The 27,190-nt window shown below is 39.3% G+C and overlaps 1 protein-coding gene across 2 annotated transcripts in view; it reads right to left on the reverse strand.

Moving 5' to 3' along the window:
* TRPS1 (transcriptional repressor GATA binding 1) overlaps nucleotides 1-22,621 on the reverse strand; it is a 173,520-nt gene extending 150,899 nt beyond the window's left edge. Inside the window, exons 1-3 of one of the 2 annotated variants that reach the window (XM_086609529.1) lie at nucleotides 22,585-22,621; nucleotides 18,585-19,513; nucleotides 5,872-7,001 (exon numbers count right to left, since the gene is read on the reverse strand). In XM_086609529.1, the coding sequence (XP_086465655.1) occupies nucleotides 5,872-7,001; nucleotides 18,585-19,513; nucleotides 22,585-22,621 (2,096 nt within the window). The remainder of the gene's footprint in view (nucleotides 1-5,871; nucleotides 7,002-18,584; nucleotides 19,514-22,584) is intronic. The other variant, XM_086609530.1, reaches the window with a different exon arrangement.
* Nucleotides 22,622-27,190: the final 4,569 nt, after the last annotated feature.

Raw genomic sequence — 27,190 nt, forward strand, 5'->3', positions numbered from 1 at the left:
CAATCCTTTGGGAGGCTACTTAGCCCTAAGTGTCTCTTGTTTAACTTGGCTATTTCAATAGCTAACCCCCTTTCCTAACTTGGCTCTCATCTACAGATATCACACCTCTAAACAGCTGATCTTTTTCTGCCTAACTTGTCTTTTTTTTTTTTTCCCCCTCCTTCCACGCTGGCTAAATGTTTTTGATCAGGAGCAGTATACACCACAGGAGTGGTACCACACTTCTGAGGCCACAAATAAATGCTGGATATTAGATACAGTTGTAACTACGTGGCTGAGGCCCAGATAAAATTCCCTTTATTATGTTAAAGGTTTGTTCATTTAAATTAATTATAACTGACTCAAAGAGAGTCATACAAGCATTCCTTCGCTTTTCTGTGAGACTGTGATAGGCACCACGATGTGGAAAAGACGAGGACTGATTTAGGCAGATAGTAACCCAACAGAATTTTTTTTCCTGGTATGCATTAAAAAGTAATCTCTGCCATCAACATTATAAATCTTCGTACTTTGCATGGGTTTGTCCTGTATATTACCCTATCCTCAAGCTCTGAAAAGTAAGCTAAAGTATGAAACTGTTCAATATAAGTCTCAGTCTCAAATAATAAATAATAACTATCATCAGCTATTAGAGAACTTTTGAAAGCTGGAAACTTGTTATTTCCCAGAACTAGGCATAAAAAGAAAGTGTTTTTCTCCCTGACTGTTTTCACCTCACCCTATAGCAATCAAGGAAACAAGTTGGCAATGTTCGATTTCTTTTTATACCAGAATTTAAACCTACCCCATGTTTCTAAAGGCCCAAGTTACACTGAGATTTGTGCACAAAGCTCCTCAAAGGTAAGCAACAAACTTCCAAAAATTCCAATAGCAAAGTACACAATAAGCACTCCCATGCATTACCTGAAAGTTACACGTTACAGTTAAACCATGGTTACACCATTTGAAACTCTGAATTCACCAGGTGCGATACAGTGTATTGGTATATGGCTCACCATATATATATGATCAAAGGAGAGGTGTTTGAGGAAAATCTCGGTATGGAAGAAAGTGACATAAATGAAGAAGGAAAGAGCATTCTCCCTTTTCTGATCTTGTTTATACACCACTCTGTTAGGAAACTAACAGCAGGTTCAAGCCATAAACTGGCAATATCTTCAATGTGGCACTAGGATGGCAATGTTATCCTATCCATTGATGTCCCTTAGCATTATTATTTTCACTACAAAACAAATCGAGACCTGATTATTCACGGACATTAAAATACTTATGGCCTAATCCTGAGATTAAACGTCAAGGAATTCAGGCCAAACTTTTGCTGCACTGCTACATTCTGACAACTCAATAAAAAATCCTAGCATTATTTATTTGTACCAAAATGTACTTGAATTGGGTACTATAAGATATACAGATTTTGCCTTGCAAAATCTTGATACTGGAAAGATTAGATGGGTTTTTTTGATGGATACAATGCTCTTTACTTGAGCTTTGTAATAGGCTGCGATACTCCTGACACTAGCAAGTTGTTATTGTCTTGTTGACATACTTCTAACTAGTCTGAAGTATTGCAAAACATCATCCTCTACAAAACAAGTAATTTTATTTTTTTTTTAAATTACCTGAAGACATTCCTAGGCTGTAGGGCATAGAAAATATTCTGGATAAAGTTATGGCTGACATATCACTTCCATTTTTTTGCGTGTATTGAATTTCATTATGAATATAATAATTACTAATATTTCTCATGAAGAAACAGGCTTGTAAGAAACTTTACTTTTGAGATGGGTGCTGCACTCGGGCTTGCAGGGAGCAGAAAATATTCAGAAGGAAAGAGAGCAAGCAAAGCAAGCACGAAAATTCAGAGGAGGGACAGAAAGGGGAGGAGAACGGGCAAAGCAAAGAGCAAGGCTGAGATGAAAGGAGAGCAAAAGCCATTGGCAAGAGCAAACAAGTTCAGAGCAGTGAATTAAGGTGTCAGGAGGATGGAAAAGGTCCTCGCAGCTGCTGCTATTGTTCGAAGAGTGAGGGCTCCGCTCCAGCTCTGCCGAAAAACCGGGAGCTGGTGGGCCTCAATTTACACTTTTGCGCTCAGTTGTCCTCTCCGGGGAGTGTCCCAAAGGCTCCACGTTTCCATAATCTGCATGGCCAAGAGCCTGCTCTGGCTTCTGCTGCCTGAGAGAGTGAGGGGAGGGGCAGCTCCGACACCCCCAACCCTGATGTGCAAGACCCGAGACTCCCTTAGCCTTTTACCCCTCTCCTCCATTTACCATTAAGAGGCAGGGAATTTCAATTAATTTGAAATTAAACTCAAAAGAGAACCCTACATAACTGCTGTCCTCCACGTTTTCAAAATAATTTCTGTTCACTACAGAAATGAGTCTACCGCATTGCCAAAGGTTATATTTCATTTGTGAGTATTTTCTTTTCCCATTTTGCAGTTGTTTAATGAATCACTACCCTATCTTTATTTCTAAAGGAGTTTAGAATATTTTTCAGCATAGCATTATTAATTTCTGCTAGCACCGATCAAATACTTAGCCAAAGTCTTCTGCGACAAATAAGAAAATGCATTGTTTTCCCACATCTTTTAACAAAATTAAAAACCAAACCACTCTGCAAGAAGCCTCTTTCATTTTTAAGGAAAAAAAAACCATAAAATTTAAAAATTAATTATTTTGGAGCAAGCAGGAAAATAATCTCTAGACTAAATGATCCAACATGCAAAATTTCCCCAAATACTCAGGATGATTTTTATCTAAATTACAAGTGTTGGCGTCTTATAGCTCATCAGAATACCAGACGGTTTTGAGGAAAAACTAAACTTCACAATGAACATGAAGAGTACCTGATTCCTCAGAGGTATAATGGAAAATGAGTAGTAGCAGAATTAGTAGAAAATGGAGGCCAATAAACCTTCTGGGGATTTATTTGAGTAAGCACATTCTAGTGAGATTTAAATACAAGTAAACTCAAGGGCAATGTGATTCATTAACTTCAAATTTAACTGAACAGCTCTCAAATAATCAAGTCAAGAAATACTGAATGAGCGTTAAGTGTACATTTCTGTAGACAGAAAACTTGGAAAGAACCACTTTTGCAAATTCTATTACTGCTGCAAATACATGGCTGCAAAGGAATAATATCGGGACACAGAAAATTTTTTAGCTAGCAGACATAGAGGAATCGCAGACACAGAGCCAAAAGAAAACACAACAAAAAGGAACACAAATTAGGCATGCTGTTCATGCACATGACTCAAAAACGAAAATAATCAAAAACGCAGACAAAAAATACACGAACCAAAATATGTAAGTAGCATCTAAAGCCAGCTCTGATATTCACAGATTATCAAGGGTAAATTAAATACGTGAATGGCAGAACACTTTCTGCCACCACATTAATGCTTAGTATCATGTTTACCATTAGAATCTATTCAGCTCCTGATTATATAAATGGACAGGTTTTAGATACACATGCACGTACAGCATTTTAAGTACATCAGAAATACATACCGTGTGGCATAACGGCCTTATTGAGATAAATTCTGATGAAGCCACAGAGGTGGCCAGCTATGATACAAGCTGACTTCACATCAGCATGTTTCTCTGTGTCACATAACCCCCTAACACTACTATTTTATAGATGTTCTACTTTTTTTAATCTAAACTATTCTGTATCTTTAGTTCATAAAATAAAAATAGGGAAAGAAAATACTCATCCTATACAGGGAAAATTTTATTAAAAAAAAAAGCCTGATAATAATAATAATAAAATAGAAGCTATAATGCCCCAAAAGTATCTCTTTGCGTTTGTTGTAGTTTGATAGAGTGAAAACTAGGTTACGCATAGAAAAGCCATAAAACCTGCTGGTGTTTGCCATTACAGTGCACGTACCACAAACTGAACTAACTTCTGTGACTTCAAAGAAGATGCACAGTGGGGGAAAACAGCAGCAGTACACATAGAAAAGAAATAAAAATCAAATTAAAAGGGGGGAGGGCAGGAGAAAGGGAAAGAAGCTGGCAGTTATGGGGATGTTGTACTTCGCTTTAATTACACAACATCCTCAGAGTACTCAGTAATGTCATAGACTGAAGGCTTAACAAAATACATCGTTCGAGTGTCTTAAACAGAACAGTCTAATTTTAGACAAACAAGTTAAGATTTGAAAGCTTAAGTGTATCTCTCGATTTTCCAAAGTGCAGATCCCTGTGACAACTGCCAGAGCCGCAGGGTGCTGAGCCCTCCAAAGGAGAAGCTACTGCTACCCTGTCTCAGACTTAGCACTTAATTTTGAAAGTCATGGCTTCTCCTTTCCTTGGGAAAAAGGATCTTAACTAGGCGTGCTTGTTAAAACTTAAATAACCAGCTACAGCAAAATAAAAGTTTTTTTTTCAGTCGAGGAGCCATTTCAATCTTCCAGTTATTTAACCACTGAAAAAAGATTGTGCCATGCCCCAGCGGCGGACAAAGTGCTGCCTATGGAGTTCTACAGCACGGCTCAAAGCTGCTATAATAATGCTTGGAACTTAGATACCACTTTTCATCTTCAAAGCAGTTTACAAACATTAACTAATTAATCCGCACAACATCCCTCAGGCCCACTTGGATCAAAAATGGGGCACTGCATGCTGGGACCTGAATCCTCCGTGGGCCCTAGCTCCAAATTAAAGATGAGCAATCTGCCCTTTTTTTTTTTTTTTTTTTTTTTTTTTAAATAGACTCCTGATACGTTGCCAATGCAGCCCTCGTTGGGCAACATTTGGATGCCCCCAGCTTTAATCTCTATTAAAGTATCATGCCCCAGTCTGCCTTTGTTAATTTTGGCTGTCTTGGAATCTATTAAACGTGGCAGAGTTTCTTGAGCTTTTAACAAAGCTTTAGCTTTGAAAATGCATCTTCTTTTGTCTTCGTTCTAGCTGGCTTCCACGCAAAGATCTTTTAGATCAGATAGATACTGAGTTTTCCGTTGTTGTTGACGCATTAGCCTTAACTATTAACATATTCAGCATGATTTTCTAATATTTAACATCGCTTTTGCAGCGGCACAAAACCATTGCTCTTTACAAAGCCTAAGAGCCAGCTCCTCCTCCGATGCAAACTGGACTGCCAGTTTACAACAGCCCAGGAATTGACCCAAGAAGTTTAGCAGGGAGTTGGCTGCCACTATGACATTGTGTCAGACTGAGTCAGGAGACTGGCTGCGTCCACCTCCAAATAGGAACATTAGCATTTAAAATAAATAGAATGACACTGTAAACCAGCAACACGAAAATAAGCATCTGCAAAAAGATCTTGAGGGATGACATCAACAGACAAAAGAGTGTCTGCTCCCAGTGTGAAACCAACACCAAAACAGCAGTGGAATGCTCTTAAACTAATTATTGCGTTGCTGGACTTGGGAACGGAAAATACTACAAAAAGGTAGTACATTGAAGCACTGTTATGGAGCATGAAAGGATTCACAGTCTATCTTGGAAAGTAAAGCCATTTGTGTTCCTCTACTGAATGAAGATGCCAGCTTTCTGGTAAAAAGCCTAAACTAAAATAGCACCTAAAAGATTCTGGGTGGAAAATAGTTGACCAAACCTCAAATATGCCAGAACTTCAGCATCTGCACACAAATCCAAATCTCCCTCTTCTTTGCACAGGTTCAAATGTATAATTAAATCCACCGACTTAGCTGGTGGTTTTCCAAAACAAAGTGGATGTTGGATTATACCCTGGCTGTAAAGATTTACATCTATACACATTCATATTTTGATTTCCAGTTTCCTAAAATGTTTGGGGAGCAGTGACATTTAATTAAGGAACTAAGGGAGGGCTGTTTGTTTGGGTTCCTATCATCAATCATTTGAAACTTCACTGTACCTGTAGTGTCGGGAAATCTCTTCTTCCACCTGGGTGGTAAAGTCACATTTGGTACATGAGTGTTCTTTGTTCTCCTTGAGCATCAGCAGCCCCTCTGCCCCTGGCAGGGTGTTTGTTTCGGGTTTGACATCGGACGCTTGGGCTTCGTGTGCATTCTCATAGTGGAGCAGGAGAACGTCCACGTCTGGAGTGGAGAATGAGCACTGATGGCACTGGTGTTTGACTCTAGAGCTTCCTGTCACCCCTGGAGACAGGTGCAAAAGCAAGAGAGCACAGTGGGAACAATTACTTTTTCTGCAAGCAAATGGATAAGTAATTTCTCCAAGGTGCTTTTCTGGGCTGCAGAGGCCTCGGGGACAGAACTGACAGTGCTTAATGGTACATTTATGAATGTTGTGTAGCTGCTGATAGTGACGGAGAAGTGGGCCCACCACTATTACATCTGAGCCATGGCTCTTTGAGTACCTAAAGTCACAGAACTGACAGTTGTAGCTTGTCACCATGCTGTCCTCTGCTCCTTTGCTAGCCAAGTCTTTCTTTTTTGCCACACTCGCACCCTTCTCTGTCTTTGTCACTAACTCCCCATCTGCATTTTTAGCTAGATCATTCTGGTTAATGACAGATCCCCTAGAAAGCTTATCATTCAGATCTGGGTGAAGGCTTCCTGCCTGGCTTCCCCCATGCTGTTTGCTGTAATGTTCTAATAGTTTCAGTGAGCTGGACGATTCACAGCTGAAACTGCAAAATTTACACCAGTAGTAACTGGTTGTATCGGTACCATTTTGTCTAGAGGAATCTATTGGCTTGATGGGCACCGAATATCCAACTGGTGTATCATCTCCTGCTTTTACAGTGATTCTGTCTTGCCACTTCCCCAAGTCTCCAGAATCACATGGTCGAAGAGTAGGACTGGATTTATTGGAGTTTTTCTCTGAAGCTTTACCAGAATCAGAGGAGGAAAGGGCTGCTTTCATTTTGTTTGGGTGAGTCTGTAAGAAGTGTTGCTCTAGTTCAGTGGAGGAGTTGCCCATGTAGGTGAAATTGCAGAATTTGCAGCGGAAGTACTTGGTGTTGCCTTGGCAATCTGGAGTTTTCCGCCCAATTCCGATAAAGGTTCCACCTAAAGTAACCTGTGAATAAAGAATAAGGTCATTTTAGCTCCACTGTAGATTCAGTCAAATAGCAAGGAAGGAAAAAAAAAAAAAAAAGAGAAATGGAGAACAATACATAAGCTTCTTTCATTAACCATCACCACCATTTTCATTTGTACTAATGTAGAAAGATATCATACTTATAACCTCATGTATTTAACATTTATTGCTGAAGATTTTGAAATGTTTCACAGCTGAATATATATTTCATATGAATACTAAATTTCTTTTGGGGGGGAAACTGAGGTACTCAGATGCAATGTGATCTGAACTCAAGAGTTCTCTGATAGGACTATTCCTCCCTTCACTAAATCACTAAATCATGTCACTGATAGAAAAGCCAGTCATCGGTTCCCATATCCCCAGACCCTTTGACAGGAGATTTGCTGGGAGTCTATACCAGGTGTGCAAGAAAAGAATGGGCCCTCAGTCTTTTTCTTTCAATACACTTACATGTTTTAATCATATTCATGCTTAACAGTCCAAGAGAACTGCTTTCTAAATATGAGCAAACAAAAATTAAATTTGAAATAATAAACTCAGTTTGCTGGGTCGGAGTATGACCAATTCTTATAAAGACCGTTCCTACAGGAGTATCCTGTGTCTGCCGGGATGCCTTTTAACACAGCCATCATGGCTGATGTCTGAAACGAAAGGTGGTTTTTCTCAAAGATTACTCAGTGCAGACGTTCTCCAAGGAAATCTTCTGTTCCTCTCATGCATAGAGCTCAATTTAGTAAAATAAGAATGGAAAAACTACAGTAGAAAAATGGCATGTGGCAAAGAAACCTACCACACCCAAGTCCATGACATCACTAATTAAAAAAAAAAAAAAAAAAAAAAAGGTAGGCCTATTTAACTGTGCTCATGATCTCTGAGCAAAATGGTCTGCAGGAAGGAAAGGAGGCTTCCAGGGCTGATGTTATGAAAGTCTGTGTTCTCCGAGCAGGCAGGCCTGCCCTTCCCAGGAGTGCACCACACCTGCCCGTGACATCAGGGGGAGATTTGCTGCTCCTGTACAACTGGTTTGATGGCCAAAGAAAGAATCTCCTGACAAAATTGTCACCACTGCTCTTCTTTTCCTGCATCGTAAACAGCATACTGCATCCAGAAGATAATTCCTCTTTATTCCCAAAATCCACAGCTGTCTACTCCTTTGCCGTCATCCAGCCTACATTGCTGCATCAAGGACATGAGTGGAAGCTTCCTTGTGCCATGTTCTCAATTTTTATACCCAAGAGATGCCTTACAGGGAATATAAAATTTCCACACAGAGTTAGATTTCCATTCTCCCAACTAGTAAGTGTATTACTACATTGCTGCAGGATTCAGTTGTAATGCATTAGGCAAATGTTGTAATTATTTTTCCTCTCCTCCTCAACAGCTGTGCCACAAAGAAAGCATGTGATCACTGCTCATTCAGTATCACACCATACGGAAAGACTCAGACATACAGAAATGTAAACATTTTTAAATGCATATAATATAAATGCTTTTAGCCATTTAGCTCAGAGAATGAGATGCTATCCTTTGTATCCCATCATAACATGTATAGTGAGTCAATGAGTTGCTAAACCGTGATATAATGAGCTACTGAGATTCAGACTCCAATTCTTTTTTTTTTTTTTTAAAGAAAGCACAATTCCCATACGTTGGTCAAAACGTTTTCTCAAATAAACTGAAAAGTGCTTTCTGTTTGTTTAGGAAACATATCTCATTAGGCAATGGTGAGTCAGGCAGCCAAATGGCTAGAACTTAACTGTAATAACATTTTCATTTAAACTGAGGCTCCAAGTACTGGTATCAAGTTATGAATTTGATTTTCAAGAGGTTCTTTGGAAGAGGGATGTTTTAACAGATCTTCTGGACTGCAGGAGATATCTCATTTTATTCATTTTATGGCGAGCAAAAACTGAAGACAAAGCCATGCTGAGTCTGATCCACTGACAACAGCGGGATTGAGGCTTGCTTCACAGTATCTGGCACTTCAGGTCTCCATCCACTGCGTTATTTCAATGTTCCAAGTCTCAATGGTGTTGAAAGGCAACTTAAAGAAAGCACTGATGGAATTACAGTAAACAGAAAATAACAGCAGCTCACTGCGTGATTACATAAGTTGCAAGGTGATCTGGTTTGGCTCATTTAATTAGATACTTATGCTTGTTCTATGCATGCACAGAAAACTGGCCAAAATGCGTTACCTTAAGTGGCTCTAATGAGCAAATAAATCCATTACTCTCAGCTGTCCATTCACAGAGCCTACAGATAACAAACCTATTTTGCAGACACTCTGTAGACACCAGTTAGAACTTGTGAGCGACAGTAATCCCAGCTGCTGTTCATTGCTAATTACTTTTACTTCTGAACACTGGAAAAATATATTATTAGTACTAGCATTTTATACAAAGGACTGTAAATTACATCATTTCTGTAACTTGTGCTAATCCTGCTTAGTGGCCTACATAACAAATTTGTGTCCCATGCTAATACATCCTTCTCTACACCACAAGAGGATAAAATAGAACTAAGTATTCTCATGCTATTTGTGTTAACCTCTTGCAATGCAGGAGGGACACACAATGTTTACAGCATTGGAATGTAATTGATTACCAGTTATCAGGCTGGCATTTCGCTGACTACCCCTCCACAATTCAAAATAATGTGTCCTATTAGGAGAGCATGTACGTGAAAGGTAACACAGGGTCATCTTAATGTTATTAGACTCAAAAGCCATTTTTCATGCATAACAAAATCTACCAAGAGCTTCCTTGAGGGTCATCGGTTAAAGAGAACTGAAGAAACTGGCTTCCATGCAAAGACGTTGGGAGAAGCACTTGAAGTGATGCTATAAACTGAAGCTGTTTCAGCTTTCAGCCAGCCAAATTTGGAAGAAACCTACACATTTGCAGAACTGTTTGGATTCACAGAATCACAGAATCATTTAGGTTGGATTCGTGCACTCAAGTCTTGGCTTGAGTTTCAGATTTTTCAGTTACATATTGTATCTCTATGTACAGGCACCAAACTCCTTTGCTGGGTATGTATTTGTCCTTAACCTCCTGTTCTCTCTGATGTCCCCCCGAAAGACAAAAAATAAAGTAGAAAGAGAAGAAGAAAGGGGGAAAAAAAAAAAAAATATATATATATATACCCTAGAAATCTATATCCACATTTCTGTGTGCTATCAGAAGTGACAGTTTCTAATATTTATTCCCATATTTCATTCTGATCCCAGCAAAACCTAGTCCCCTGCTTTGTCCTGACAAAGTTATATTTTCTTAAGCAGATACTTCTCTCCGGTATAAAGTAGAAGAAACTAATCAAAAGCAATGCTAAAATTCTGCAATTCTGTTAACAGCAGTGGAGTCCAAAGTGTCAGTCGACATAACTAGTATTATAGTTGTAGTTGTGTGGTGTTATATATGTAGATCTATAACTAGATCAACAACAGTTCCTTCAATAAGCAGAGAATAAAATTCATCTTCATAATTCTCTTTTTAAAGGGAACCTAACACACAAGGCATCTGTTTGGACTGGGGAAACCTGATTTAGTTCTTTCCTTCACTATCACTTGTTTGTGAGACCTTGTGATTATCACTTACTCCTGTGGCACCTCAATTATGGCAATATAGTTGGTATTATTATGCTGTATAGAGGAAGACAGCTATTGGAATGAGTTCTCCATTACTGTGCCTGAGATGGTTGCACGGATATTCTTAAAAAATTGCTCTGCAAAGCCACGTCTCAGTCTGGGATTAAACTGAGATATATTTCAAAGTAAGACTCCCTGAAACTCAAAACTCTTGGTCATTAAATTAATTCATTAATGGGGAAAATTATAAAAATCTATAAGATTGGTATTTACCACAAGGATTGAAGTTCATGTGTTAATACAACTAAGCTATATCCTCACACACCACGCACATTTCCAAAAATAGCCAGAAAGAGGAGAAAAGATAACATGATAATTGACAATGTTTCAAGATGTACTTTCTAAAGCATGTTGGCAAGTACTTCAACAAAGCTGTGTAATTGCACTATATGTTTCCAACAGATATGTCTATATTACCTTAATTAGTCAGACCAAAAACAATGATTTCATGGAATACACAGACTTGGGCAAGGAGAGGTACTTTCCGTTGGTTTTTTTTTTAAATGTCTTTAACCTGCCCTTGTTCCAAACGCTACCCTACTTTATTCTCCTACCTTCTTTTCAAAGTTCAATCCCAAATCTTATTACGCCAAAGCAGTTTAAAAATACAGAAAATAAAAAAAAATACCAAGGAAGATAAAGTCCGTCAGCTTATGTAATCATATGTTTCATGAAGAAAATTCCACCAGCAGAAACTAGTGGCCTATATCCACATAGATTCAACCGCAAGGCTTTCGTGCACAGAGTAAAGCTGTCTTTGTCCCCTGGCTTCTTCTGCAACCACTGATTAGAAACTAGACCGACAAACTGCACTGGAACATCAAACGTTCATATATCTTCTTTTTTTGATTACCTGGGTTGCATCTTCGGCTAATCAAGAGGTGAAAGGCTCCAGATCCCTTACCAATCTCCTGAGCCATCCAGTCTGCCTTTGCCAATTATTCTTAATCTTCTAATCCTAAAATATTTTCTAATGCTCTTGTTTATTCATTTGCTTTGTGCAATATAGCATCCAGAACATTTTAACCACCCCACACTTATGAAGTTCTTCATGTCGTGCAGGCCAGAACAGATTCCTGGCTTTCATGCAAGTTTGTGTAACACCACCCAGTTCTCCAACCTCCACCATGGAGCACTCACTCCCTCTTACTTGCTCGCTCTCTGCATGTAAAACTAGGATAATTTTCAGAGTACGTTCTTAAAACTATTTACCATACTGTGAGGCAAAGACTAAGGGCAAACTCCTGGCTTTCTGGGCTATTCGTATTTACCAAAACAAGAAAGCAAACTATTTGGTCACATTCATTCAAGACGAGTGTATTCTTCTCAAGATTAATTCTGTTGCCATTAAAGCCAGTATGGGTTTTGACATTACGATTTAAAAGGTACTTTTAAGACAAAGACTGTAACAGAACAGTAACAGGACTATAATTAAGGTCAGGGGACCAGATGTGCAAAACCAACAAAAGTAAGGAACATAGAATCAAGACTTTCATTTGCTAGCTAGTGCTAGTAGAATAATATGTAGCACCTAAATGAAGCACCATCCCTCCTATTCTCTCCCTGTATAGATAAAATTACCAGACAGTTCCTTGGCTACTGTAAACTCACACAGTCTCACAGACTTTGAGGTAAACTTGCACTGATTTGCACCAGAAGAATACCTAACTGCTTTCCTTTTTCCCCAGCAACTTTATTTTTTAAGCTTTCATCATTTCTGCAGGCTAGCTTAGCAGTTAACATCTTTAAATACATCCATGACTATTACTAGTCTCACCAACTTTCTTCATTAACCTCTCTTCAAACGCTACCAGATTTCCCTGGCATAAAGATGAGGAATATTAACGCATAAACAACTTTGCCTTGAAGGCTGTGAATATACATCACGTCAGTTGTTCCACAGAAACTGCCCATCTGAATGCTCTAATTTGAGGGTAGACTATTTCTCACTGAAAGAAGGCTAAAATAGCTCATTTCTGTCACAGAGCAAGTGAATGTTCCCAGGCACTTACTGTTTAGTAGCTGACATGCTGTAAATCACTACATATCATTCTGAATAGTAAACTTGCTAATGTCTCCAAAGAAAGGATATAAAGAATTTTTATTACATATAATATAAATCATTACTTATGAGCTACAGTCAATATAGAATTTAGATGCCTGCAAGACCATATGTGCTTTTTCACATATTTTTCTATATATGTGTATGCACATATATATGAGAAAAAGCAGCATATATATATGTATACACATACCCACAAGAACATGCATATGAATGTCTACATATGTGTGTTCTACCACCACCCATTTCTCCACCTGCCACCATTTCTTTTTCATGTCTGTGGTTTAAGAGACGACTGACCTTTGTGTTCATGACATATGACTCTCTCAGTGGGTAAGCCAGTCTCCAAGCCTGATCATGACCCAGAAATGAGACTCAAAATAAACAGGTATGCACATATGCAGGTTCAACACCCAAGATAGCTTGACAGCCTTCAGTTCAAACAGGGAAGTCCCCAGGGAGAGTCCGCATCACACGGATGTGTGTGTGGGACATCACACCTTCATACAAGCTCTGTTCTAGCATACCCTTCAAAATCTAGCATGGCACAGTCTAGCCCAAGACATCGGGCTACATCTCATCCAGCAATAGTTCGTCAATTTATTTAGATCTAATTCCTGGTTTATGGACAATTGAGCTACAGGCAGTAAGACCAACAATATAAAATTTGGATCCATTTGTCTAAGCCTGTGAGGAAAGTGAAATTTATTCACATACATGTTTTTATGTACTCACATCAACTAGTTATGTACCAATGCCACCTTATAGGAAGCCCACTTGATGACAAAGGTGAACTCTAAGAAGGTTTGATTTCTCACTAATACAAAAATAAATGCTATACTTGTCTATGCCTCCAGTCTAGATTACCACCATATCTCTAAGAGTCCCTTTGCCAAAAAACACCAAAAATACAGAGGAAACTAAACATGAGAAGGGATGCCGACTACATCTGTACCCCTACAGACCCCCTACAGCTTTTCTAGTCTTTCTTTCACAGCTTCATATTCAATCAAACTGCTAATATAAGAGCAGAGGATAAAAAGCAGAAGTTACTAACAATAAAACCACTGGTTCTCGTTCAGCTGAATCCTAGTTAGACCAACTTTAATTAGAAGTTATATTACTAGTCACACACTTCTAACGTGAGAACAGAAAAGGTGCCAGATTTGATATACTGAAATCCAGAAAGCTAAAAAACACACATACATAACTTTGTGTAGGCACACGGAGCTCACCACTGATTTATAATGGAGACAAAAGGAAGAGCTTTACACGCTCGGGGAGGGGGGGCACTTCTGCCATTTTCTAGGATGCTGAGCAGCCTGGTAGCTGGACATCCAGAAGGGCTCTCGGTTGCTGTGAAAATCCTGGAAAAGTTGCTACCCATAGTCATATATGACAAAGGATTAGGCTGAGTGGCACAGGACAACTCTTATCGGATGTCTAGAATCATGAGAGAAAAAATCTGCTGCCAATCTCCCATCAGTCTGTGGGACATTTAGATAATGTAATTTTATTTTTTTTTCCTGGGCTCATTGAAATACAATCAAGAAAACTTTTGGATGGCTTTTAACAGTCTACAGCTTTTCAGAAATTTGTCATCTTATATGGCAGTCTAGTATCTAAAACTATGAAACAATCAAAATGAGAGGGCTGGATAAAAAAAAGAAATCACTTTTTAGTCCTTTCTAACAGGAGTCTGAATCTCTTTAACGGCTGAACATAAGAGGAGGTAGGTCTGTGACAATAAGCTCCAGAACCAGGCCCATGCTGAGCAGGAAGCTCCTCAAAGGTAGCACACACAATGTGAAGCTGCCCAGAGTCCACTCTAAGAACTGCTGAGCACTGCAGTATGTCTTTACGCATGGCTGCATCCCTTCTCCCTTGGGACATGCCATCTGAAACCCTCACCTGAATGCAGACATTTCTGTCCTTTTTTTGAGACACTGTTTTCTTTTAAAACTTATCAGGAAACAGGGTCATGCTCCCTTTTATACAATAGCCTAATGGCTTGAACACTTGTTCAGGAAACAGGAAAAGTAGGCTCCTTTCCTTGCTCCGTCAGAGGGGATCCAAACCTGCTTCTTCTTCCTCAATGGGCAATGTCCTACCCCTTAGCTATAAGCTGATACGTGGAAGACAGCACTCTCCAACCTTTCTGTTGAAGCTGTCCCACTTACTACTCATAAAAAAATTTGGGGATGGAAAAAGGCTCCTGCCTACCTGCCAGCAACTTGCCTGTCTCCAGATCTTTCCATACACATTGAAGTCATTAGATCAAACACAGAAGGAGACTTAATCATACAGCAGCAAAGCAATGGTTTTCAGCACCATAGCTGTTACCTTAGTCACCTGAATTCTACTTTAAGTGAACTCTTTAGATCCACTCTAAATTAGGCACGTCCGCAAAGCCATACATAGGGTAAAATATTCAGCAAGACAAAGCTGCCTACAGAGATTGATCAATTAACTAAATGTGAAGAAAAAGTAATGACAGGCATCAGCAAAAGCTGATCCATTGAACTCACTTCAAATGTTTTTCTGATAACAGCAATAAAGCTGATTAACACATTCTCTGGGAATTCAGAGATGTGCTAGCAAATGTTTTCTGAAATCTGTACTGGCAAGAAAGTTAATGTCCCAGAAACAGCCCAGTGATTTTACCCAATCCTATGGAATTTATTATAACTCAATGAACGAAAAACCTCTGAGGAAGAAAATGTGAGCAAAGAGTACAGGAGATTTTCAAAACCAAATCACATTTTCAAAGAAGACAAAGGAATCTTGCTGGATTATATATCCAAATCAAGTAAAAATCTACACAGTAGTAAGGCCAGAAAGTTGGGTCATTTACACAGTTCTCAGCCAACCCTCTTTAGGTACTACAAAATACAGTCCCAACATTTGCATACCTGGATATGGAGCCAAATGTGTATACCTACTGCTTTGCTGACTGCAATACGAAAAAAAACCCTAAAAACCTAAAAGCTGGGTTAAGGGTTGGGGGAAGGTGTTTTTTTCATTTTGGGGTGGAGCAGGGAATAAGCTTTCTAGGACAGACTTCGCTTCTGCAGAATAAGTCAAAAAATGCATTTGATTTCTTTCTTACAAGCCCTTGGCAAAGAGACCACATCCCTATGTATCTACAGATAGGATAGCAGATACTGGTTTCTTCTGCACTCAGACATTTTTCCATTGCTTTTTGTTTGCTTCTGTTATGAATGCAAACTATGAGGCTCGATAGCATCCCTCACTACTACAAATCTTCATATACCGTGGTCTCTGACTGACCACTGTGAGCCAGATCAAAGTCAGTCATCTTCATCCTCTGGCTTCTGCACCCAGCTCCCTGGCCTGAGACCATAAATCCATCGATAACTTCCACCCCAGCTACAACAGAACAGTTTGTTAAGTGCAAGGGGATCAATAAATCAGACCTTAAGCCAGTCCACTACTATTTCAAGTTAATTACAAAGGGATTATTTTCCTTTAGCCCAGTACCTATACAAAATAATATTGTTTAGATGAACCAATTATTCAGGTTCAGTTCCCTCTCCACGTTACACAGGAGTTTGACTGAACCAATTGTAACCAGAGCTCCAATCGATACGATCCCTTGTTGCAGCAGGAGACGCCAGCCGTTCAGATGCCTGAGAAAAATCCCCTCCAAAATGGACATAGTAGCAATATAAGCATGTGTGGGTGCAGAGGGGATTTTCAAACGTTCTTTTAGCGTGTTTATGAATCTCGTAAAGCTGCTCTGTATCGGGAGTGGGGGAAGAGAAAGCATAAAAATATTAATCAGTTACTTATCTTCTGACATGTTCTGGATCAACATCTGGTGCATGTGCAAGTGATGAAGTATGGCATTTGGCACAAAAGCTTATTTAATCTTCTCTTCCCAAATTGGGCAGGGAAAATTAGCACTCTTTAAAATTAAGTTTCCAGATCCAATTTTTTTTTTTTCTTTAAAATAAATTGCCAACATTGTATAGGCTGTCTGTTCTATTTTGGAAAATGTTTTTCGTCTGAGAAAAGACTGATCTTAAGGAGAATATCTATGGGCTGTTTCCTACCGCTTTTTGTCTCCCCTGCAGTATCTTACTGCCAGGGTTTAGTAGACAAGTATAGTCTAGGTTCAGCTGTTTTATTTCTACTTCTATCAGTTCAAACCGAGATAGCTCACACATCTGTTTTATTTCTGAAAGCACTGCATAGGAAAAGTGTCCAGCTCATTCTAATCAAGCATAAACTTTCCTATAAATAACTAAGGACCTAACGAAACAATTGTTTGGAGGAAATGAAAGTGTGTTTAGAAACTCAAATTCCTCTATACTGTATGCCTGAGCTGTTCCAGTTTGAATGTCTTCCTGACAGCATGGATCAGTTGCTCTAAGATGCTGTCCCCGGAGTCAGCAAACTGAAACTATAGCAGGAAATCCAGGTATTAACATCATACTATGTGCTAATTATAAACCATCATTTCACATTCTGACATTATTCACTTCTAACCTCTTTTAACTAAATCACGTATTTGCTTTCCAATCACAGTTTGACAGGAGAGGGTGTCTGACACGAGACAGTGAAGTGATCTTTTAATAAGATAGCAGTTCAAAGATTGCAGCTTTTACGCATAATAACGACCTTAGTTTGATTTGCTGCTCCACAAAGAAGTTGTAGAGTTTCTGAAAAAAGAGGAAAAGTTTAAATCACTTAAAAAACCTTCAAGTTCCTGACTTGTGTTCCGGTTTCAGCTTCTTACTTGAAGTTAGATGTTAGCAATCTCAACCTGTTTTGCAATATTTCTTTCCTACAGCAACACTCTCTGCAAGCATTATTAAATATTTTCCACCTTCTATCTTTTTATTTTAACATACCTTGAGTTTCGTCTGGTCAGACATCATGTCCTATGCATAACATAGACTTGAAATTGGATGGGCATTTGAGCTTGTTTTGTATGCAAGCTTTATTACTTGTTTGTGGTTTTTTTCTTAAAATCTGAATTTTTATATCATAGAATATGAGGTATCCTACTGCATCCCTCAGCTCACTCATGAGAGGATTTTTTTTTAAAGCGACTTTTTTTTTTTTAACTAATTGAATATTAGCTGATAACAAATTAACAGAGATTCCATGAAAAAGCTTTTGAGTCCAGTCTTTCACGGTAGAAATAAGATTTTTATTTTTTTTTGCAGCAGCAGCATCTGTAGTTTTTTCCCTCCTCCAACTAGATGGGAAAATGACTGAGGCAATAGTCCTTTCCTTGCAAGCTCACTAACATGAGGAGGGCTTGGATTACTGTTACTTTTTGAAACGTTTTAAATACCCATTGTGTATTCTGTTTTTCTGTCATTAGACAACTTTAGAGTTGCCAAGACTTGCCATTTATTTTATCTTAATAAAGAATCAATAAGCCAAATCTTGACTCCCGGCAGCTGATAATTTAGGATTACATTTTTAATTTCCAGCTGCTGTCTTTTGTCTATCTGGTTGTTATTTTTCATTATTATTTGCTCTTTTCTTTCCTTGACAGCGAATCCTTCAGATATGATTACCGATTCAGCAATTTGCTTGTTTGCTGAATAAGATCTTTCGCTATTGATTACCACAACGACTAAAACGTACACCGAAATGTCACTAGTCAAAAAGCCAAGTACTCCTCTACTGTACGAGATGCTCAGCAGACCTGCAGAAAGACTGGCTAAAATAGACCAGAACGGTTCTTAGGGCTTAAGCAGGTTACATGGAATACGTTAATCATGTAGGTAGGAGAGGCTTTGCAAAAAAATTTGACTTTGCAGCTGAGCAGGCAGTTAGCAGAAGCAGGGAGGCTGGGGAAAATACAAACCTGCACATCGTAAGTCCCATTTAATAAGACAGGCCTCTGGGAATTGATGTCCTGCAGCACTCCTGAAAGCACAGTGCGGTTGACTTTCTGGAAGTCTTTAGAGTGGCTGAATTGCACCATGTTGTGGAGAGCCAAAATTTTAGTGTCAAGCTCAGCATCCTGCCTGGTGCGGTTGTGCAGTCCTAGGTGGTACTTGCGGAAGTGTTTGATGAGATCTGTGGGGTCGTTCCCATAGTAACCATATCCACAGATGTTGCATTTGAAGTCCTGAAGCTCTGGAGACAGAGGCGCCGTATCTGGGTTATCATTTACCAACAAATCTGCTTTAGATTTGTTCAGCCTTAAACCCCCATCTGAAGGCACTTGTGGGTTTTTTGAGGCCATGGGGACCGGGCTTGAGCCTTGGCCATCGGTTTGACCACTTTGCACTTGCACTGTTTCATCTGAAGCTTTTGGTGACATCTGATGCTCCTCATTTGTCTCCGCTGCATCTCCTGATGGGGTACAGACCACATCTTGGGTGTCATCTGCATCTGATTTTTGAGGAGACTTCAAGGGCTCACAGATTCCCCCAACAGCTGGAGATGAGAAAGCCAGCATATTTCTGTCTGTCACCTCATCATGAGGGAAGGATGGAACATTTCCTCCCTTATTGTGGCTTTCATAATTGAAGCCAGCCTTTTCACTCAGCACTGAGCTTTTCAAGTCCTTTTTAATGCTGGAAGATGGTTCTTGGACATGCGTGCAAAGTTCCTCCTTGCTATTTAACTCTGCCGCATCACCCTGGTCAGTGTTTTCTTGCATCTGCTCTGCGGAAAATTCTTTCTTCCTTCCAGACTCTTCACTTTCAGTACCTGTAGACTCCAGGGTCTGTACCTCACCTTCACTAGCAATGTTTCTTAGAGGGGGGTTCTTTTTCCGGACCATATCTACCACAGAAAAAGAAAGAGAAAGAAAAAAAAGAAAAAAAAAAAAAAAGGCAAAAAACCCTATAGAATTATTCAAGACATATAACGAGATTATAAACCTGGCACTATTTAAAGCATTCTGAACTATATAAATACATCAACTTTTCAGACAATTTTTGTCAAACAGGTCTTTAGACTATGCAGAAAACTGGAATTTTACATTTTAAAAAATGATCACACTGAAACTGAACTTAACTAAAACCAGAATTTTAAAGTCTACAAAACCACTGCCATCAGAGTGAGTGAATTACAGGTTTCATTATCTTTTCCGAAGATAATGGTCTGGCAGAAACAATTTTAAATGAATGCTTCTTTTAAAATCATTGTTTTAAAAACTAAGGGGAAAAATAAACTTTTACAGTCTAATGTTCATGCACTGTACAACTAACTACACATAATGCAGCTTTGCAAAAATACACCTAAAAGACATAATGAGGAGCACTTAAACAAGTTATTAGGAAGGAAACAGATTTAGGAGAGTAAGTAACTTTGAGGTTTCAGAGAAAGTATTTTTCCTAAGCAGGTATCAGTTTCTCTATAGCAAAAGCTCCTCCTCCTACTGCCCATAAACTTCAAACAGGATTACACGGATATTCTAGAGTCTGGCCCCACAGTTCATTATTCATGTAATTAGTTCTATTTGCCAAACAAAGAGAAACTAACTTTATTAGGAAACCCGCTATCAATAAAATTTTACAGGCCTGGATCCAGACATTTGACATTGCTGTGTGGCTGAGTCAGGATCTACCCTGAAAACACCTGGAATCCACATGCATCTGAAGAGCCAAACCTTCCTCTGCTCAGTCCTCCTTGCAGATGTAGCCACTATTGCTAAATCTGCAAGTACACTTTCGGGATTCATTTAAGAAAGCTCAGACAGGACAGCAATAAAGATGAGAGAGAAAGGAGTCTGCCACCAGTGAGTTCACTGCTAGCTGAACGGGGGAGATTATGGAAGAACAAATAATTAGACTACACAGGTAGTAAACTGAATTCCTCATCCGTTACATATCTTCACCTTCCCCAGCCTATTTTGAGAAAATATATATATATGAAACTTCCCTGCACTCTCCAACGTGTGGCTCTGGATTTGATATTCACCACCAGCTGGTTTGATCCATTTCTGTTCCCATGCTAGCTACGGGCAGAAGACAGATGTGCTACAACTTTTTCTATGCTCTTATCTTTGCCAATGCCATACACAATGACGGATGTTTCTCTTTGCCAGATTGCGTGTGGTCCGGTGGCAGCAGCCTGCACTACCACACACGAGATGTGGGCTGCAGACTCAAGCCTGAGACCCAATTCCCAGGCCAGCCACGACCGGGCGCCTACGGAGGCACTGGAGATATATATTGCTCTGCGAAGGACAGACCACCTGGCAATTCTGGGAGCAGTACTGATGCGCTCCAAAGAGTGCCGCATCCAGACCTTTAAAAGCCACAAATGACCTTCTCAAAACAGTACTTTGAGAAGTATGGCTGGGGACAGAGGTTAAAAATAAAAGAACAGGCGTCTGTACATCCTCTTACTTACATCTGCTCCACATGAAAGGGCACTGTATGCTATGTTGATAAAAACAGACAACTTCTTAGGGGAAGTGTTCAACTTGTGTCTTGGGCTGGCTCTGTTGTCTTTGTGGTTGAGCTGATCCACAGGCAGCATGGGCTACAGCGAGACGCTTTCACACAGAATGCCAGCTCGTGTTACAGAAATTTTGACACTCCGTGTGGTCTTAATAGGTTTCTTAAATGCCTACTGTGATTCTTTACTGTAGAAGACACACATGCTTGGGAACTAAGTGTCTTCTCTTTAATGTCAACCACACCTACTGGGATATGTATGCACTGAATTTTACTACTCTCCCCACTCCCTCCCCACCCCACCCCCCCCCCCCCCCCCGAAAACTTCTGAACCATTAAGTCACTTCGAACTAAGAGAAAAGAAACATTTCCTGTTGTGGTAAGAGAACTATTACAATACAGACTCAGCCTACTAAAACAACATGTGCACGTATATAATTCAAGGTATAAAGATAGTCCTTAGCCTTTTAGCATTACTGCTTCGCTATGGGACTTCATGAATGCTCTTGGTTAACATACACTAAAAAATATTAGTGAGCATCTCTGGTAGGTGTTCAGCTAAGTCTGTGTTTTTCTCCTGGTTACACATCCCAAACCATTTTTAAAATAACTTCTGTTTAAATGCAATTCATGGCAGTTAGAGGACAGAGAAAGGAGTCCTGACTACGCAGTGAAGAAAAATCAGAAATCGAGAAAGTAAACATCGTGACTGTTACCTCAGTCAAAATTAAACAAGACTAAATGCAACCTTTTAAAATGTTTTTGTTACAGATATTTTTGGCAGATAAGGAAAGTTTAGAGATTTTGCTATCTTCATGGCAACTGACAGAAGAGAGTAGAGAAAAAGGACAGAAAAAAAAAATCCCTATAAAGCAAAGCAAAGAAAAATCTGGACTGTATACAGGCTAACTAGATGGTACTCCAGATCTAGATACTGTGGTTCAAATTTTCCTAACATATCTGTGAGTTCGTGTGTTAATGGAGGGGATAAAAAAAAATGTATCCGCCTAATTGAACTTTTTCATGCAGTATTCTATGCTTGGAGAGAGAAAGGAAAGAAGATAACGCTGATTTAAACATAAAAACTTTCTTAAGTTGAATTTAAAATTATTTTCCCCTCCTTTTTCTTTCAACTTTTGAAAAATAATCTGTCATTTATTTGCTTGGTATCCACTCAAGGGGACAGTAAGAAAAGACACGCAGGGTTTTTTTTGTCACTGAAATTCCACCACTATCATTTTTCAGAGACATATTATGTAAATAAAACTACATTTGCAATACTCCTAAATCGAAGAAACCATCCTCTAGCAAGTCATAAGTTAGATATAGAAAGAATATAGCCACTCTGAAATTATTATCTCTAAGACAAATAACAGATTGCACAATGTTTTATTGTGTGCCAAGAACGTTTTCAGTTAACAATTTCACTTGAAAAAATGGATCACATACTTGTAAAATCATACCCAGCATTGACTTCATAAGGCATGTGGCTTTAGAGTGCTTTTTACAATTATTAATTCTATTAGTCAACTAGCAGGCGGGCTAATGCAACTGTCTTAGAAGATGCACGGAAGACACAGAAGACATTTTGAGAGCTGATCTGTATATCTGCAAAACAAAACAAAAAAAGGTTTTCCTTCCTAAATTATGCATTCAAAATATAGTTTTTACTTAAAAACATTATTATGCCTATGGTATATTCACATGCATCTATTAGTGCGCGCTACACAAACAGCGGCTGCTGTTCTCTACTTCCATCAAGCATATGAAATTCCATACCTGCCTTCTCCTCAGACAGACACACACACTCTTGTACACATGCACACAAACACACACATACACACACAGAGAGATAAAAATTATCTCAGAGGTGATGTTCACCAAAAAACAAATGTAAAACAAGTTTGAACCAAGTATTGAAAATGAGCTGGATAAATGCTGTAAAATGTAAAAGTGCCTTAAAAATTCACATATATGAACAGGTATTGTGCATCATAATAGGCTGGCCTAATGGCATGGATAAAGGAATACAAATAACTGGTTCATATCCAGGCTCTGCCATCAGCAATTGAAAGTTATCATCTGCTGACTGCCTCATGTCCCACTTGAAATGAATTTAGTGGAGTTACATTAAGTGGGCAACTATCCACATCTCAAAAATGCCATCACAATAATAAGCACATTTGTTGGCTGTTAGTGAAGAGGCCAAGTGACGAACAGCCCTTGGGACTGAACTACCTTTTCATCACTGGAAACGGTAATCTTCCCAACATAAAGGAACTACTAAGCCTGACGTGAATGAAGAGACTTCTCAAGCTCAGGGAACTTTGGATAAGGCCCAGGATGCTGAACTCGTCTTTGGGCTCCGTAAGCCAGGGTTTAGCATCTTATTTTCATTATGCTGAAATTACCTTTAAACGATGTGGGGTTTTTTTTACCTGACATGATCACCTTCAGCTACTTTAAAGTGGAAATAATACTAATAGCTATATATAGTTTCCCTCAAAATCAGCCAAGAGTGCTCTACACGATTCATGCATCTGCAAGATACAGACTTTTCTGTTCAACTATCACTCACATCAGTTTATTCCTGGAAGTAAAAAGTGGAAACTTCTGCTAAAATCAGTTTGTAATTCAGGATAATGAATTACCATAGTGACTACTGTACCTCTTTTAAAAAAATAAAAAGCAAATTCTGATAATCCATAGTTTCTTATGCGTGCTGAAGATAATGGCTAATCACCTGCTGATCATCAGCTCCCACAATGGGTCATTGTTGCTCATTACTTTTATTGAACGTGATGACTTGTCATCAAAGCCTGTTGCAACAGTATGGTCGTTGCCTTGTGCTTGCACTGCAGGTTTAGTCCAGATCTTAGTCATATGCTCTTTTTAACAGAATAATACATTTAGAAAGGTGTCTGAATTTTGTGAGATGCCACTGACTAATGTGTGTACAAGTAGATGCACAAGAAGATGAACAGCAAACTGAGTCAAGGGTCTATGAAGACTGTGATGTTATCAGCCAATATGCTGCAGCAACAAAATGTTAAATGAAAATACGCGTTTATATTCAACAGGCTGGAGTAAGACCTCTTTGTTAAAGGATAGTAAAATTAATACTTTTACACTCATATATTACACACCCACATACAGACATGTAATGCACATACGGCGCTTAAACATCAATCATTTTGCTAGAATAATGCAGCAAAAAATCATTAACTCTCAGTGTCTCATCTTAATATATGTCTAATACTTACCTATCTCACAGGAGTGTTGTGAGGCTTAATTAATTAGTGACTGTAAAGCACTTTGTGATCCTCTAATGAAAGGTGCTACATAGCACAAAGTATTATTAAAATCATTAGGACCACAAAAAAGCCCTGTGGAATTCCAGCCTACACTGTCTGTTGGGGTTGGGAGTGATCTTATTATTAAAAGGAGACCGTCAGACTAATTTTCATAATTTTTTCAAGATCTTTTTTCCCTTTTGCTGTTGTGATAGCACGTTAGTAACTAGAAATTTAATCTTATCATCTTAATAACATACACTCATGTAGTTTGTTACTGCAGGGCTAGAGAAGAAAAAAGGGCTTTTGGCACTCATCTGGCTTTCCCTTTTAAGAAAAAAAAAAAAATTGAGAGACATATTTTGACACCTTCCCACACTCCACCCCACCAGGACAGCCGATCATGTGAGATCGCAGGATACTCACTATAGCCGCATGGGAAAATACTGCTGTGGTTTTAATTTCTCTCTCCTTTTTTTTTTTCTTTTTCTTTCACAGAAAAAAAAAAAAAAAAAAAACAAAACAAGGCACAAAACAAAACCCAGCTTATTACACATAAATAGGCTACAAAGACTGTCTGCTGTGCTTTATATAAAAAACCCTTAAGTGTTCAAAGCGTCGGATTCTATCAAGCACATAAAGTCCTAACCGATCCAGGGCCTTCTCCCCACTCTCCCTACAACAATCGAGCAGCTGTAAGGCACACGAGCTCTGAAGCTAGAAAGCTCCTGCCTTGAGAGAGTGAATTTCTGGGAAGCCATCTCGGCGGCGGCTCCGTCCCGCGCGCAGCCAGCCCTCCGCTGCAGCCCATCCCGCCAGGCTGGCCCAGACCCACGTCGACCACAGCCAGAAAGTCAACAAGCTAAGCAGGACAGCACGCAGTTCAAAGACCTGCGTGTTTTCTAATTTACGCATTTTCAAAAATATAATCACAAGAAGAATAAAAATAAGAATCTATAAATACACTGGAAAATCCAGGTGGAATCGCTGCCTTCAAGGACAGTGAGATTTCATTAGATGCAAACTACCCTCCGACTCAGACACAGCAGTCCAGGACTGACTAAGGCTCCCACCTTTCCGCCTTCCCTCATGCATACTTGAGTCGGGAAACGACATAAAAGAGCGTGTCTAACTTCACATCCCCACCATCTCCAGGTGGGACACAGAGCCAGAGGCAGCCACATGCGACACTTCTCTCCCGGTTTTGCTTGTGGTTCTCACTGCAAGCCTGTCTGAAAACAACTGATATATGGTCCTAACCTGGAAGAGAGGAGGTGAAAAACAAGTGTCCTGCTATCATACTGTTCTACTAGGCATGATTTTCTCCTTGTGTTTTCTAGATTGATGAAGCTATCATAATATTGGTGGAGCGTACAGAGTGTAGAATATCAAGCAGATACACTTTGACCAAATACAATGTCTGATCCTGCTAAATTTTACCAATATGAGGAGGCATGTCCTACTCTTAAGCAATCTCAGATGGGAAAGAGTGGCCATGAAGTTTTAGGGCTTGTAGAAAGACATCTACTAAAAGTCCTTTGGAAGTAGTTTGTGACTTGCTTAGAGCCATGATGTGCTCTGTCTTCTATGGTGTACTTGAAGATCCGTGCCAAGTGGGAGTAGGTGGTCTTGTTGAAGAGGGAGTTGCTTGTCATTGAGTTTATTCTGCCCTCCCATGCTTTAGGACCTGATTCTTGAGTTTCTTACACAAAAGGGGTTGTTCTTTCCTTCTCAGCAGAGAAAGGTTAATCGAGCAAAACACTGTTTTTTCCACCTCCTCTCTTCCTCTTCTGCATTTTCAGACTCCTCAGTTTGGTCCTTGATCACCAATTTGCCAAGAGCATTTTTTCAATTTTTTTTTTTCCACAAAGTTGACAACAAAAAGACAAATGAAAAAAGGCTGCAATCTGTTCAAGCTTGCTCCTTCCCATTTACATTTACTTTCCCAACATTGATTGTTCTCAAATCTCTAAAGGTGCACTTCTGGAAATCTTAAATCCTGTTCAGCTACAAAGTGTCACCACCTTCAAACAACTCTCATGAAATAAATCTCTTATTAAATCACATCAAATTAATTCAAAATGATCTTTTCAATTACCATATCCTTTAGAGCACAGCACATATTAGTAGTCACCTAGCCACCGAAATAAATCCAACCTTTTCTACCGGTACAGACCAGACACTTGGTCATTTCAGAGAGTTTAAGAGCGGCATTTCAAAATAGATTGTTTGAACCTACTTCCAGGCACGTATTTCGTTTTAAGCTCACTACCGGGGTAATCATGCACATACTTTCAGGAGAAACTGAAGTCGAAAGGTGATTTGCCTAAAGACGTGATACGGGGTGGACTATTATGGCATCTTGCACCCAAAATGAAGAATTCTACAATTGCTTCTTTTATTTAAAAGTTCTTGAGCACAGCAGTTTGCTGCTCTGCAATTCTTACTAGTATATTGCAGAGCTTGCTCCCACTGGACTCCACTGCCATCCATCCAGGATGGAGGAGCCCGAGAAGGCAAGGAGTCACTTTGCCCTGGCTTCCAATCAAGCATCTAAAAATACTCTGCAAACATGACAACCTGCTAAACTTCAAAGAACCTTGCAAACAGGAAAATTAATATCACTGCCATTTTACAGATAAATAAAAAGATCTACAGAGAGGATGCAAGAATCAAGGTGTTCAAGGTGACATGCAGGCAAGGCTCTTAGCTTGTGACCGAACCTGGCTTCCCTGATGTCCAGGCCCATATCCCTCTCCTGT

Source organism: Tauraco erythrolophus, chromosome 3, assembly GCF_009769465.1.
Source record: "Tauraco erythrolophus isolate bTauEry1 chromosome 3, bTauEry1.pri, whole genome shotgun sequence".
Classification (NCBI taxonomy): domain Eukaryota; kingdom Metazoa; phylum Chordata; class Aves; order Musophagiformes; family Musophagidae; genus Tauraco; species Tauraco erythrolophus.